General features: G+C 54.2%; 1 protein-coding gene across 2 annotated transcripts; it reads left to right on the top strand.

The window, feature by feature from the left end:
* Positions 1-2,468: 2,468 nt before the first annotated feature.
* On the top strand, positions 2,469-13,069 carry DES (desmin). 2 transcript variants are annotated; one of them, XR_014296964.1, is made up of 10 exons: positions 2,524-3,131; positions 4,365-4,425; positions 4,547-4,642; positions 4,758-4,919; positions 5,076-5,201; positions 5,610-5,830; positions 7,468-7,511; positions 9,047-9,129; positions 9,343-12,564; positions 12,844-13,069. XR_014296964.1 is itself a non-coding variant. In XM_082657844.1 (9 exons), the coding sequence occupies exons 1-9, from the start codon at positions 2,554-2,556 to the stop codon at positions 9,382-9,384; spliced, it is 1,413 nt and encodes a 470-aa protein (XP_082513970.1). In that variant the 5' UTR covers positions 2,469-2,553; the 3' UTR covers positions 9,385-13,069. The 2 variants fall into 2 exon arrangements, 1 of the variants encoding a protein (XP_082513970.1); XM_082657844.1 differs by having other exon boundaries at positions 2,469-3,131; positions 9,343-13,069.
* Positions 13,070-14,536: the final 1,467 nt, after the last annotated feature.

Raw genomic sequence — 14,536 nt, 5'->3', positions numbered from 1 at the left:
AGTCTATTAGCCAGGATTGTTTTGGTTACAAGTGACAGTAGCCAATACCAAGTGTCTCAAGGAAAAATAAAGGAAAAGTTTATTGGTCCCAAAGCCAGGAAGGACACTGGGGAAGCTCACAATATTGAGGGCAGAACTGCAGAACCAGGGCCCCAGGGGATGGAATTTAGGACTTCTAGCCCTGCATTCTCCTCCTCTCTAGGTGTCTCTGTTTCTCCTGGCATGCTGACCTCTCTTTCTTCCTATGTCAGAAAGAACTCCCCGGTGGGCAGGAAACATGGTTACCACAGGTTCCAGTTTAGTAATTCCAGTTCCATCTATAAATTCCAGGGTAGGTCTCTGATTGGCCCTGCTCAGGTCCAGGCCTGCCCCTTGAGCCAATCACTGCAGTCAGAGGGATGCAGTTATAAGACTGACTGGGAGCTGAGTCACCTGTCCACTCATGGCGGGTGTGTGTGTGTGTGTGTGTGTGTGTCTGTGTGTGTGTGTCTGTGTGTCTGTGTAGCAAAATAAGGGGATGGGAAAGAAAGCTTGCAGTCTACTTTGAACTAAAACAAGGACAGTGCTGCCTGGGATGTGCTAAGGATTCATATGATCTCCAAAATTCTCCAGGAGCCTACAGTCTAGTTTGGGAGACGAGACACAAAAATAACCAGAATACAGCAGCTTGCACCGACTCGAAGGCTGGATAAGAATACCTGGAACTCCCCACCCACCTCATAAGCTCGTCTCTAGGATAAAAATTAGAAACTGAATGTGAAAGGGCTTTGCAAATACAGCAGCAACAAAGCCCTTTGCAGTTCACCTGGCACATTCACACCCACTCTGGGGTCAGACTGCCTCAGCCTCCTGAGCTATAAAACGGGACTGGTACTACTTCCTACCTCATAGGGTTGTCAGAGAATTGGGGATCATGGGTGGGGAGTGCTTAGCAGAGTGGCACACAATGGGTGCTCAGAATACATAAGGTGTTATTATCTGCATATGGTCATCTGAGCCTCTTCAAAGCCCTAGACAGTAGACACAGCCAGGCTGACCATTCCCACTTTATAGTTGAGGACACAGAGAAGTGAAGGACCTGCCTGCTTGTAATTACATCTGCTGGTAATGGCAGAGCTAGGGTAAGACCAGTCCTCTATTTTCAAGCTTTGCCTTCCAAAAGGGTCAGGCCTGAAAGAGGCCTGTAGAGTGCCAGGTGGAGGTACAGAGAGACAGCCAGCATTCATGGAGAAATAGGGATGTCCTTAGGGGTCAGCCAGTGCCTTGTACTAAGGAGGAGGCCTGTGAAGCGATGGACAAGCCCTCTGTAGGGCTCCCTTCCTGCTGGGGGCTTGGAGCGTTATGGGGGCGGGAAGTGATTGGGGCTCATCACCCCAAGCCTTGCTCCGCCATCTGACACCCTTGTCTCCTCAAGTACTTGGCCCTCACCCCGCAGAGCTCGTCTCCTGCGCACTTGTTTCCCGGACTGATATATTCTCCTCTATAAATACCAGCTCTGGTATTTGGGACTGGCAGGCAGCTGTTGCTGCCAGGGAGATGGCTGGGTCGACATGAGGCTCCTGACAAAACACAAACCCCTGGTGTGTGTGGGCGTGGGCGTGGGTGGTGTGAGGAGGGGGATGAATCAGGGAGGGGGTGGGGGAGGGCTCAAGGCGGGCAGAAGGCAGGCGAAGCTGGTGGTGCGGGGTTGAGAGTGTACAGTTATGTTATAATTGTTATAATTGGAAACTGAGAGCCTACCAGGCCCTTTCTGGAAGTCACCCTGTTGTTTATAAACTTGAGGCCCTGCCCTCACCCGGAGTGGGGAGGAAAAGGGCCTTCACTAGTTCAGAGGGAAACTGAGGCTGGGAGCTGGAACCCAGGGGCTAGTGGACACACCTGAGCAGGAGGGCTCTGGCGGGGATGGCTGAGTGCCCCGGGCTGGTCCCCCCCATCCTCCCTGCCTGTCTAGAGACACTCATCCTCTAGGCCTGGCTAGTGGGCTCGGGGTCTTTGCCTGAGCCCCCCTGAACGTTCGCCACTTTCAGAGGCTCTTTGGAAAAAAGGTGATTTGGAGCCTTTCTTGGAAATAGGCCTTGTCCCTTCAGGAAATGACCCAAAGTATCTGCCTGCAGCAAAAAGGAGCCCCTCAAACTACGTGGAAGCCTCTCCCCTGCTCTCTCCCCTGCCCGCAGGCAGGCGGGCCTACCTGGGGGCTCCAGACATGCTTGAGCCCTGGGGGAGGCGATTGGCAGGCCTGCCCGTCTTCTGCCCCCCTAGGTCCACCAGCCTCTCCCACGCCCCTCAGGGGGCCCCCACCCGCCGGCTGAGGGGCGAAGGCTTCTTGCGGGGGAGCTGGCCTCCCTGCCCCCACGCCAGAGGCCGCCCTTTCCTGGCAGGACAGCGGGATCCTGCAGCTGTCAGGGGAGGGGCGGCGGGGGCTGATGTCAGGACGCATACAAATAGTGCCGACGGCCTGGGGCCCTGTCTCCCCTCGCCGCAGCCACTCTCCGGCCGGCCGCCCACCGCTTCCTCCTCCGCGCAGCGCCGCCCAGCCTCGCCCTCGCCGCCACCATGAGCCAGGCCTACTCGTCCAGCCAGCGCGTGTCCTCCTACCGCCGCACCTTCGGCGGGGCCCCGGGCTTCCCGCTCGGCTCCCCGCTGAGCTCGCCGGTGTTCCCGCGTGCGGGCTTCGGCACCAAGGGCTCCTCGAGCTCGGTGACATCCCGCGTGTACCAGGTGTCGCGCACGTCGGGCGGGGCCGGGGGCCTGGGGTCGCTGCGGGCCAGCCGGCTGGGGGCAACCCGCGCGCCCTCCTCCTACGGCGCGGGCGAGCTGCTGGACTTCTCGCTGGCCGACGCCGTGAACCAGGAGTTCCTGACCACGCGCACCAACGAGAAGGTGGAGCTTCAGGAGCTCAACGATCGCTTCGCCAACTACATAGAGAAGGTGCGCTTCCTGGAGCAGCAGAACGCGGCGCTCGCTGCCGAGGTGAACCGGCTCAAGGGCCGGGAGCCGACGCGGGTGGCCGAGATCTACGAGGAGGAGCTGCGCGAGCTGCGGCGCCAGGTGGAGGTGCTCACCAACCAGCGCGCCCGCGTCGACGTCGAGCGGGACAACCTGCTGGACGACCTGCAGCGGCTCAAGGCCAAGTGAGGACCCAGCGCTCCCAGAACCCCCCTCTCCATGGGCTGGGCGCGGGAGGCTAGGCCTGGGGCTGGGTCCAGCTGTCAGCACCCTGTCGTATGTACCCAGGGAGAGGGTCGTCTACCTGTGTCTCCCCAGGAGGGGAGAGGGACGCCAGGTCTCTCCCCTGTGCCCGCAGTCTGCAAACGAGGAATTTTCTTGGGGACATCATGGGGTGGAAACGGGAGACCTTGGGAGACCAGGTGCTTCTTAAAAAAGCATCTTAAGTTGCTGGGGGTTGGGCAGGCACATGAATGGAGAAAGGAGGCCCATGTGCAGTCAGAGGGAGAGGGGAGGTTGGTAGGAGACAAGGAAATCTGGGGCCAGCAGTAGCTGTCAGCTCATCTGTGATGAGGCCCTGCGGATGGGGGTAGAGAGGGCATCTTGGCCCCTGGGCCCGGCTGAAGCTTTCCAGGGGGGAGCGATAAGCTAGAGGAAAGCGGAGAGTGGGTGGGGGCCGCAGCCCTCAGAAAGCTTGGAGGACCAGATGGTGGGCTCCACCAGGCTCCCAGTATGTACAGGCAGCAAATGTAGTGAGCCGAGTCACTGGCCCACTACCCAGGTCACAAATGTTAAATGAACACCTGCGTGGGCCAGGCTGGGGCTGGGGCCTGGGGACGCAGAGGTGGATAAAATAGACATGGTTCTTGGACCTCCCTGGTGGCGCAGAGGTTGGGAGTCTGCCTGCCAGTGCAGGGGACAGGGGTTCGAGCCCTGGTCCGGGAAGATACCACATGCCGCGGAGCAACTGGGCCTGTGCACCACAACTACTGAGCCTGCGCTCTAGAGCCCGCGAGCCACAACTACTAAAACCCGCAACAAGAGAAGCAGCCACCGCAATGAGAGGCCCGTGCACAACCAAGAGTAGCCCCTGCAACTAGAGAAAGCCCGTGTGCAGCAACAAAGACCCAATGCAGCCAAAAATAAATAAATATTAAAAACAAACAAACAAAAAATAGACATGGTTCTTAACCCCAGGGAGGTCACAATCTGGTGGGGACAGACTTCCAGGGTGTGGCTCCAGGGCAGAGATTGGGCCACTTCCTGTTCCCTCCCTGTGTGGGCGGGGCCTCCTGTCTCTATCCAGCAGCCAGGCCTCCTTTCTCTGTCCTGAGCCCACTCCCTGGACAGCCCCCAGTCAGTCTTCTCCACTGCCAGTTTTATGCCCACCAACTGTCTGTCCTGCCTGTCTCTGCCAGGATGCAAGAGGAAATTCAGCTGAAAGAAGAAGCGGAGAACAATTTGGCTGCCTTCCGAGCGGTGAGCCCTCTTTGGTCCCCCAGCAGCCGTACCCCTTCTGTCCCCTCTGTGTCGCCCTTGGTCTCCCTCTGCCCTGACCGGGTGATCAGTGACCCTCTCCCTCTCACTTGACCTTCACCAGGATGTGGATGCAGCCACTCTAGCTCGAATTGACCTGGAGCGCAGGATTGAATCTCTCAACGAGGAAATTGCGTTCCTTAAGAAAGTGCACGAAGAGGTATGCCCTTGTGAAAGCAGCTGGAAGGGGGGTGGTGGTGCTGGGCTCTGGGAATGGGGGTGTGAGGATACGTGCGGGGCCTGGTCGGGGACTGAAGCCCAGCTGTACCCTGCAGGAGATCCGTGAGCTGCAAGCCCAGCTTCAGGAACAGCAGGTCCAGGTGGAGGTGGACATGTCCAAGCCAGACCTCACGGCTGCCCTCAGGGACATCCGGGCTCAGTATGAGACCATCGCGGCTAAGAACATCTCGGAAGCCGAGGAGTGGTACAAGTCAAAGGTGGGACTCTGGCCCCTCTGGCCCCCTCAATCCCAGTTTGGAGGTACTTCCTATGGCTCCATCTTTGGGGAGGAGGGTGATCCTGGGGTCTCCATGCTCCCTTGCCCACCCCTACCTGTGTCCTGGTCATCTCAGGGACCCTCTCTTTGCCCTTAGGTGTCTGACCTGACCCAGGCAGCCAACAAGAACAATGATGCGCTGCGCCAGGCCAAACAGGAGATGATGGAGTATCGCCACCAGATCCAGTCCTACACTTGCGAGATCGACGCCCTCAAGGGCACTGTGAGTCCCTGTCCACCTTGCCTGGTCTAGCCCTTCCTGTCTGCAGCTCACACTCTGTGACCTCGGGCCCATCATAGAGTCTCTGTCTGCTCAAATCTACCACAGGGATAAAAAAGATAGGTGGATTCCCATTGGGGCTCTCAGGAATCATGGGACTCCTGCATGGAGGCGAGGAGGCCAAACAGTCATGCTCCCTTGTATCAGTTCTGTTCTCTGAGTTTCCACATGAGACTTCATTTGAGTTCATAGTTCCCTGGCTCAGAAGAGTTTGACAAGCCCTAGACTTGGCCATCTGGGGTTGCCTCCCAGCCCTGAGGCTGTGCCTCTCTCCATCCTGGGCCCCGAGTGTCCCCCCGCTACCCCGCCCCACTGCAGCCTGTCCTTGACCCGGGCGCCCCTCCCCTGCAGAACGACTCGCTGATGAGGCAGATGCGGGAGCTGGAGGAACGCTTTGCTAGTGAGGCCGGCGGCTACCAGGACAACATCGCACGCCTGGAGGAGGAGATCCGACACCTCAAGGATGAGATGGCCCGCCACCTGCGCGAGTACCAGGACCTGCTCAATGTCAAGATGGCCTTGGACGTGGAGATTGCCACCTACCGGAAGCTGCTGGAGGGCGAGGAGAGCCGGTGAGGGGCTGGCCGTGGGCTACTGGGGGGTGCTGGGGGCCCATTCCTGCCCTGAAGCGGGGCTCGGGATCACCTTCACAAGATCTGGAAACAATATTATACAAGTCCACCACTCTGCTAATTGCAGAGAATTAACCAAGGCCACCTGGGTAAAAAGTGATTTAATTAATAGCTTTTATAAAAAGAGAAGTATAAGTATTCCCACATCCATCTTCAGAATTAAGAACCAGCAGCATAAAACCATATTCAGCAACCAGTAATAAACCATTACTGCCAATCAAGAGAGAGATGGAAGCACAGCGGGGAATGATGAGGAAGGAAAGGGAGGGGGCAGATAGAGACAAATAGAGACAGAGGGGCTTGGACACGATAGGCTAAGAGAGAAGGTGCGGAGACTCGTGCTCAGAGGGTGCACACACACGCACATGCACGTGTATACGCACACATATGCTCATAGGAAAAGAAACAATGATACGCTCAGAGCAAATCACCTCTAGACACAGAAAACAACATACAACCAGAAAGGGACACGAGGGAACCTTCTTGATTGATGGAAACGTTCTATATCTTGATTTCGACTGGTGGTTACATGTTTGTAGACACTGATCAAAACTCACTGGATTGCACACTAAAGATCTATGCATTTCACTATGTAGACTTTTTTAATATAAATTTATTTTATTTATTTATTTTATTTATTTTTGGCTGTGTTGGTTCTTCATTGCTGCGTGTGGGCTTTCTGTAGTTGTGGCGAGCGGGGGTTACTCTTCATTGTGGTGCGTGGGCTTCTCATTGCGGTGGCTTCTCTTGTTGTGGAACACAGGCTGTAGGCGCAGGGGCTTCAGTAGTTGTGGCATGTGGGCTCAGTAGTTGTGGCACGCAGGCTCAGTAGTTGTGGTGCACGGGCTTAGTTGCTCCATGGTATGTGGGATCTTCCCAGACCAGGGCTCGAACCCACGTCCCTTGCATTGGCAGGCGGATTCTTAACCACTGCACCACCAAGGAAGCCCCTTCACTATGTAAACTTATCATCAATTAATAACAGGTCAATTACTCAACAAAATGATGCCCATTGATACTCACAAAAATGATAAAATCTGAACTTTAAAAAGATTGGCAGACATATTTAGATACAGATTTATACAAAGAAAGATTTCAGATATTGTAGAATAACATCTGCATATAATGACCCCTTAAGTGGCATTGCATTTTCCCAGCACTAGGCATAAATGGGGGTGGCAGCTCCTGGAACTTGCCCTCAGATGAATGGGCCAGAGGTTCCCAGCCTGCCTGGAGGGTGGGCACACACGGTGGATGTCACCCACAGCTGCCGTTGATACACCCTGCAGTGCCGAGGGCAAGAAGCAAATCCTGGTGCAGTGGAGGGTGCAGTGGGGTCGGGGGTTCTGGTGTCACACCAGCAGGTCAGAGATGGAATGGGTGATCCTTCCAGAAGGGACAGTTCCTGGGACAGCTGGAGTTGGCCTTTGGCCCCATGCCCCAAGCAGTGTTGAAGTCAGTGGGACTGGGACAGCTGAGGATGGTGTTTACAGAGGACCAGGGCAAGCTTTGAGGGGTGGTCACAGAGAGAGATGGAGGGTCCTAACCCTTTGGGGGCTTGGTCTCTCCCCTTTCAGGATCAACCTCCCTATCCAGACCTTCTCTGCCCTCAACTTCCGAGGTGAGTGCATGTTGGCAAGTGGAGGCTGGGGTGGCAGGGGATGGGAGTCCAGCGTGGGCACTGCCCAAGGCCAGCCAGGAGGGGAGGATAGAACCGTAGGGACAGGGCTGGGGTCTGGGGAAGAGAAAGGGGGCTGCTACAGGAGGACGGGGGAGTTTAGGTAGAGGCGCCTTCTAACAGAGGGAGCTTTTAATTTTATTTTATTTCATGGTATTGTATTGCATGACCATGTCCCCTGCACCTTCTGGGAGTATTGAATGGCCACTAGTTTCTGTTTCCTAATATGCCCAAACTCCAAGGTACCAGGGGTGTCCTTGGGGACCAAGCATCAGAAGCATCTAGAACCATATATCCTGGGCTACAAGGCACCCACCACTCACTGTCTGTTTGGCAAGTTGCCAAGCACTCCCCCCACCCCCGCCCCCACCCCCAGCTGCTTGTTGAAGCACCTCCAGTTTGCTGGAGCAAGACGTTGGGTGCATGCTTTAAAAAATGAAGCCAAACCTTAGCAAAGCCAAACAATTAAAAGAACGAACTCCTAGGGCATTCTGCCATTCTGATGTTAGTAATATGCAGATCGAGTGGTTTCCAAACCCCAGAGAGCAGAAAAACATGCTATAATAATACGTTAGGAAGCAAGCTGGAGTCCTTGGCAGCTTCGCATTTCCTAGATCAAACCTTTTATGTATTCGATGTTCATTTTCATCAGGAAAAAATACACGCTGTGCTTCACCGAGTCACAATGTTCATCACATGCTGGTTGCCTGCTAAGGAGAGTCACCAACACCAAACTCATAATACCAAGGACCTAGATTTGACCCTTCCCATAAAACTCAGAACATCTCTTTTCAGTTAGTAGTTTATCCAGACACCAAGTGTGAGCCTTGCATTTCAAATCGCTTAATGCTTTTACAAGCCAATAATTCTGGGCCATTATAGGGAAAGTACCATCGTTACCATTTAACAGTGGGGAAACTGAGGCACAGAGGGACAAGTGACTGGCCAAGGGCACCGTGAATCAGTGACTGACTCCTCTCCATCTCTCTTTCATTAAGACATCAAACTGCTCATCTGGAGTCTTAAGGGGGCTGGGTACCATGAGGTCCTCCAAAAGAGTATCTTGGTTCTGGGCTTTGGGGTCCCGTCAGGGTACAAATTCATGCAGGGCTCTCCTGCAGCCAGGGGTGTAGAGGGAGTGAGGAGGTGTGTGTGTTGGGGGGTGGGGGGGTGGGAATGCTGGGCGGCCTGGGCCTTGGGGATCCCCTGCCGCCCTGAACCCACTGCACCCGGAGCATATCTGTTGGCTCCTGACCTTATCCCAGCCCTGGGACAGGTCCCTGGGTCTGCAGAGCCACCTGTTGGGTGCTGGGCTTAAGGACAGGTGAGGACATTTTGCTGAAAAAGTAACAGACCCATCTTGAGGGGTTGGGTGTCTTCCGGGCTCTGCCCGGTGGGACCAGGGAAGGACTCCCAGCCACAGGAAGAGCCCAGGTGTGGCCTTGGTCAGGCTGAGTATGTGGATGGATCTGTTATAGAAACAAGCCCCGAGCAAAGGGGTTCTGAGGTCCATACCAAGAAGACAGTGATGATCAAGACCATTGAGACCCGGGACGGGGAGGTAAGTGGTCTGCCTGGTCCCCTTACCCTTGGAGGGGGGCCTCTGGGGTGTGTCCGGGGGGCTGTCAGCCAGGTGCTTTCCACCAGCTGTGCTGGTTCAGGCTCCTGCCTGAGGGCAGAGGGGATCCTGCTGTGCTGGGGTGGAGGTGGCCCAGGGCCATGGCTCCGTTCTCTGGCCAGCACTGGGTTAGACTGGGTTTCTCTTCCTCTCCAGGTCGTCAGTGAGGCCACACAGCAGCAACACGAGGTGCTCTAAAGCCAGAGACCCCTCTGCCATCAGAGACCGTCCTCACCCCTGTCCTCACTGCCTCCTAAAGCCAACCTCCTTCTATCCCAGGGCACCACACCCAGACACAGTGCTCCCCTCACAGCCTCTGACCCCTGCTCACCGACCAGCCCTCCCTCACAGGGGACGTGGCTGAACCCTCCCAGGCACAGGGAGCCCCCCGCTGTATGAGGTGTGGATGTTGGAAGTGAGTGAGCCTGGCCCTCAGCTGCCCTCGTAGTGTGCTGGGCAGAGCCGGGATGGAGACAAGGCACAGCAGTGACCCTGCCCCTCCCACACCTGTGACCTCAGGCTCTAGCCCCTGGCTTTGGAGAGGACTCCAGCGCAGGGTGTAGGGACCCCGCAGGGTCAGGCTCAAGCCCCATGGACCTCCCCCACGCCCCCTTCCCAGCCTGAGTCAGAAAGGGCCGCATCCTCAGCAAGCCGGGCAGGTGACTAGGGACACAGCCCTCTGCGGAGGCTGTGGGGCTTGAGACTGACCCCGTGGTCCATTACTTTCCCAGGGTGGACTTAGAAAGCAGGGGCTGCAAGAGGGAACCCCCGAAGGTGCCAGATGTGGGAGCAGGAGATTCAGAAGGAGAGAGGGTGGGTGAGATGCTAGAGAGAAGAGAGGAGAGAGGCAGAGAGCGGTCTCAGGCAGGTGGCCGGGGTGCCCACTTCCCTGTGCCTCCCCCTCCCCTGCTGCAGAGGCTCTGGACAGAAACAATAAAAAGAAAAGCACAAGCCTAGCATGGCCTCTGCTGTCTTGGCTGCCAGGTCTCCTCTGGGGAACCCCAGGGCCCCGTCGCACCACCTCATGAGATAGACTGTGTGCTGCCTTCCTGCCCAGCTAGACTGTCCCCCGGGGCCTGTCACCCCTTCTGTCCCCAGAGCCTTCCAGCCTTGCTGTATGTGTGTAGCATATAGGGGAGGGGGCTGGGCAGGGGGCTTTGGTTGGGGAATCACAGATACCTCTCCTTAGGCCCCAGTTCCAGGACTGACCCCACAGACTGGCTCTGAAGTAGGGCTCCCCCGGTCCCTTTCCTAAAGAAACTTACACTTTCTTCCCACTAAACCTGCATCTTTTAAGCTCAAAGCCAGATTCAGGAAAAATAACAATGTTAAGAAAAATAGAAAGCTCTATCTTGTTCTTGGAGAAGAAGACTCGATACTCTAAAGATGTGATGTCAAGTCATCCTATGTTAATTTATAATTTCAATGCAATACAATCTCAATTAAAATACCAAAGGGAAATATGGGGAGAATTTGGGAAGATGGGAGGGGAAGGTAGGACATATTAAAAAAAAGGAAATCATGGAGTGAAACGTTAACACAGGTACGTTAAAGGTTTCTGTGGGGAAACCTTAATTATTCAATATAGGGCGTGGGGGCATTTGGGTAGCCCTGGGCGAGAGCAGGAGTGAAAGCTGTCTGTCTTTTCACTGCTTCCAAAAAATAACTTCCAGGTGGACAGAGATTTAGGAAGCTTGATGGATCCACGTAGGTCTCAGCCTTCCAGCCACTCCTCAGATTTAAGGGGTTACACTTTAGAGGTGGGAAGAGGGTAGAGATCACAAACGTGATAAATTCGGACAGTCTGTAGGTGAAATAACTCTAATGGGGTTTTCCTCTTAAAGTCCCTGGTGTACCATTCCTAACTGGCTTTTTCCAGAAGCTTCCAAAGCCTTTCTGGTGGGACTTTCTCCCCCTCCTTGGATGTGGCCTTGGCTCACAAGTTGCCAGGCTCCCCCTCTAGCTTGTGTGGTCCCTCCCTCCAGGAAGGACCCCTTCTTTGACGTATGCTATCCTTCACCTTGCCCTGGGAGCATCTGGGGCTATACCCCATGTCCACACCCTCTGTCACTGGTGATTAAGGTCCCTTTCTTTCCCCCCCAATTCTCCAACGGAGTGAGCCCTGCAGGCCCCAGAATGCCCCCAATCAACTGGTGGTGGAACCCCAAATGAAATTAGAAGTAGCATTTTCTGTGTCTGCACAGTGGGATCAAGGAGGAGGGACGGGTGAGGGGCTTCTTAACCTCGAGCTTGTTGGGGGTGCTGGAATCAGAGCTAGTCTCTCTGTGAGAGAAACACCTGGGTGAGGTGGGCCCGAGTGGATAAGTGGTGGTGTGTGTGTATCTGTGAGTAATCTCCGGAGCCTCTCACTTCTTTCTTCTTTCCCCTGAATGAGTTCCATGCGCTCACCTACCCCACAAAGGATAAAGGGACACAGAGGTCAGAGAAGGTCTTAGAGTCATCCCTGCCTTCCCATAAAAGGCTTAGGTGCAGGGACTTCGCTGGTGGCGCAGTGGATAAGAATCCGCCTGCCGATGCAGGGGACAACTAAACCCGTGAGCCACAACTACTGAAGCCCGTGTGCCTAGAGCCTGTGCTCTGCAACAAGAGAAGCCACCGCAAGGAGAAGACTGCGCACCACAAAGAAGAGTAGCCCCGGCTCGCCACATCTAGAGAAAGCCCGCGTGCAGCAACAAAGACCCAACGCAGCCAAACATAAATAAAATTAAATCTTAAAAAAAAAAAAAAAAAAAAAAGCTTATGTGCAGACTGGTCACTAAGAAGGAGAGAGTGTAGGACTTTTAGACTCTCAGATCCAGACCTCAGAGTCCCCCAAGCAATGACCTCTACAATGTGGAAATCCCCTCCCCAGCCTTGTCCCACACCTTGATGAGCAGTCCTCAGGCTCTGCTTGAATGTCTCTGGGTCCGAGAACACAGTGCCTCCTCGGTAGCCCCTTCTAGCTGGGACAGCTCTGAAGGTCAGAAAGTCCTTCCTTCTCGGCACACATCTGCCCCTGTGACGGCTATCCACCTGTCCTCAGAGAAGAGGGGAGGCTCAGGCGAAAGCATTCTCTGAGCAGAGCCTTCCTGGGACTGGAGAGTCTGGAGATTCTAAGCCCTCTGCTTTGTCTTTCTCCTTAGGAGCTGAGCAGTGACCCAGGAATCTAGGGCAGAGGAGACTGATGTGGGGCTCCCAGAGAATGGACAAAAATAAACCAAAAAGGATCTGGGTCTCATGTGGTCATACACATACACCCAGACCTTCAGTGTGCCCTCACCCCGTGCCCACACATGCACCCCATCACGGCCGTGACAAAACCTCTCCCTGCTCCTTGGGACACTGGCATCTCCTCCTTCAAGACTCTGCAACCACCAGGTGTTCATTCACCCTTGGCATTGCTGGGTTTTACCTCCTTCAGCCATGAGTCGTGGGGGAAGGGGAAGGGAGTTAGAAGATCAAAGTAGTGGTGCTCCAGTGGGAGCATATGAGGTGGGGTTGAGCCCTCGGTCCTGTCTTCTGCTCCTCTGTACCCTACCCACAGCACCTCTGGACCTTCTGCCCTCCTGAGCCTAACCAGAAGACAGTGGGGTGTGTGATTAACCAGAAATCATGCAGTTGGAAGTATTTTATTTTCACTTTTTTATTTTTTTTGAGGTATGCAGAGTTCTCACTGTTGTGGCCTCTCCCGTCGCGGAGCACAGGCTCCGGACGCACAGGCTCAGCGGCCATGGCTCATGGGCCTAGCTGCTCCGCGGCATGCGGGATCTTCCCGGACCGGGGCACGAACCTGTGTCCCCTGCATCGGCAGGTGGACTCTCAACCACTGCGCCACCAGGGAAGCCCTATTTTTACTTTTGAATACAAGCAACAAAAGGTTTAATGCGGCATGATGTTTGTTTAATTGTAGAGTACAACCGTATAAATAGAGAGTAACAGATGAGGTCTTAATATGTGTTTGATTCAGTATTTTTTGAGCATATAGACTGTTTTCTAAAGTACTGTGGAGGAAAGTTAAGCTAAATAAAATACACCCTGCCCTCTAGCAGCTCAGAGTGAAATAGGTAATACAGTTCTTATGGAACAGAACCCAGTTGTTACACGTGTTGTTAAAAAAAATGTGAAACTCCATGAGAAAAGCAAATAAAAATGCAATACCAGCATGATTATTTTTAAATCTGTAATCAGAATATTGCAAACTCTTCTTAGAAAATCTAGGAAATACAAAATTTATTAAAAGAAAACCAAAATCACTCTACTCAGAGATTAAAAAAAAAAAAAAAAAGACCGAATACTGAGAAATGAGAGGGCTCAGGGAGCGCTAACCAGCTTCGCACTGGACCGGTGGGACCAGTTCCAGACCAGCTCAGGCCCCACTTGAGGAGGTGGAGTGGGAAGGATTGTGGAGGCAAATAGGTCCCTAAGCCAAGAACTGAGGTGTCAGTGGGTACTTTCCTACCCTGTCTGTCCACTCTGGCTACCCTGCCACCCCTCTCCCTGGAGACAAATCATTCCACCCATTCACCGCCTCCCTCATTCCTCCTCTGACCACAAGCCTGACCAGGGCACACATGCAAATATATCATAGACCTTTAATTCGACACCTAAAATGTCAGCTACCCAAGGGCAAGATTTTCATTCATTTTATTCACTTCTACATTCCTGGTGCCTGGAAAAGGGCTTGGTCCATAGAAGGTGCCCATCAAATATTTAAATACTTGTTGAGTGACTACCCACTGGGCCCTTTTATTTACTTTTCTCTAAATTAAGTATTTATCAGAAAGGCTGATGGTCCCCACTTCATTCACTGATTCAACAAACAGTGTGCTTTTACCATGTGCCAAGCACATGGTGCATCATTGTGACTTGGAGGAAACTCCCCATGGCCCAGAGAGGTGGGGTGAGCTGTCAAGGTCACACAGCGTATCATTGGCAGAGGAGTACTGGGGCCCCTGCTCCTTGGCCTCCAGAGCGCGGATTTCTTTCCATGACACCACAGGCTTGTGATTGCAAGGCAGGGCAGACTGGCAGTACACACCAGCTCGGTGCCAGGCCACAGGGCACTGTGGGGCCATTCTGAGGGACATATGAGCGCCTTGCAGCCAGCTGCTCTGGGTGAGAGCCCTGGTTAGGGCCTGAGGGCTTCCAGTGCCACAGCTAGTGCAGGCTCCTCCAGGAGAGGGCGTCCGCGACTTGCAAGGGCCTGTACCCTCCCTACCCACACACTCCTGCCCACACCTCAGTGAATGCCGCCATTATGGACATTCAAACAGAAGATGCACAAGCCATGTTCCAGGCTCTGTGCCAGGCCCTTTTAAATAGTTAATATTCATTTTAATATTTAATATAC

The sequence above is a fragment of the Grampus griseus genome, assembly GCF_964374135.1.
Source record: "Grampus griseus genome assembly, chromosome: 7".
In the NCBI taxonomy this organism is placed as follows: domain Eukaryota; kingdom Metazoa; phylum Chordata; class Mammalia; order Artiodactyla; family Delphinidae; genus Grampus; species Grampus griseus.
This window is presented reverse-complemented; position numbering and strand designations above follow the sequence as displayed.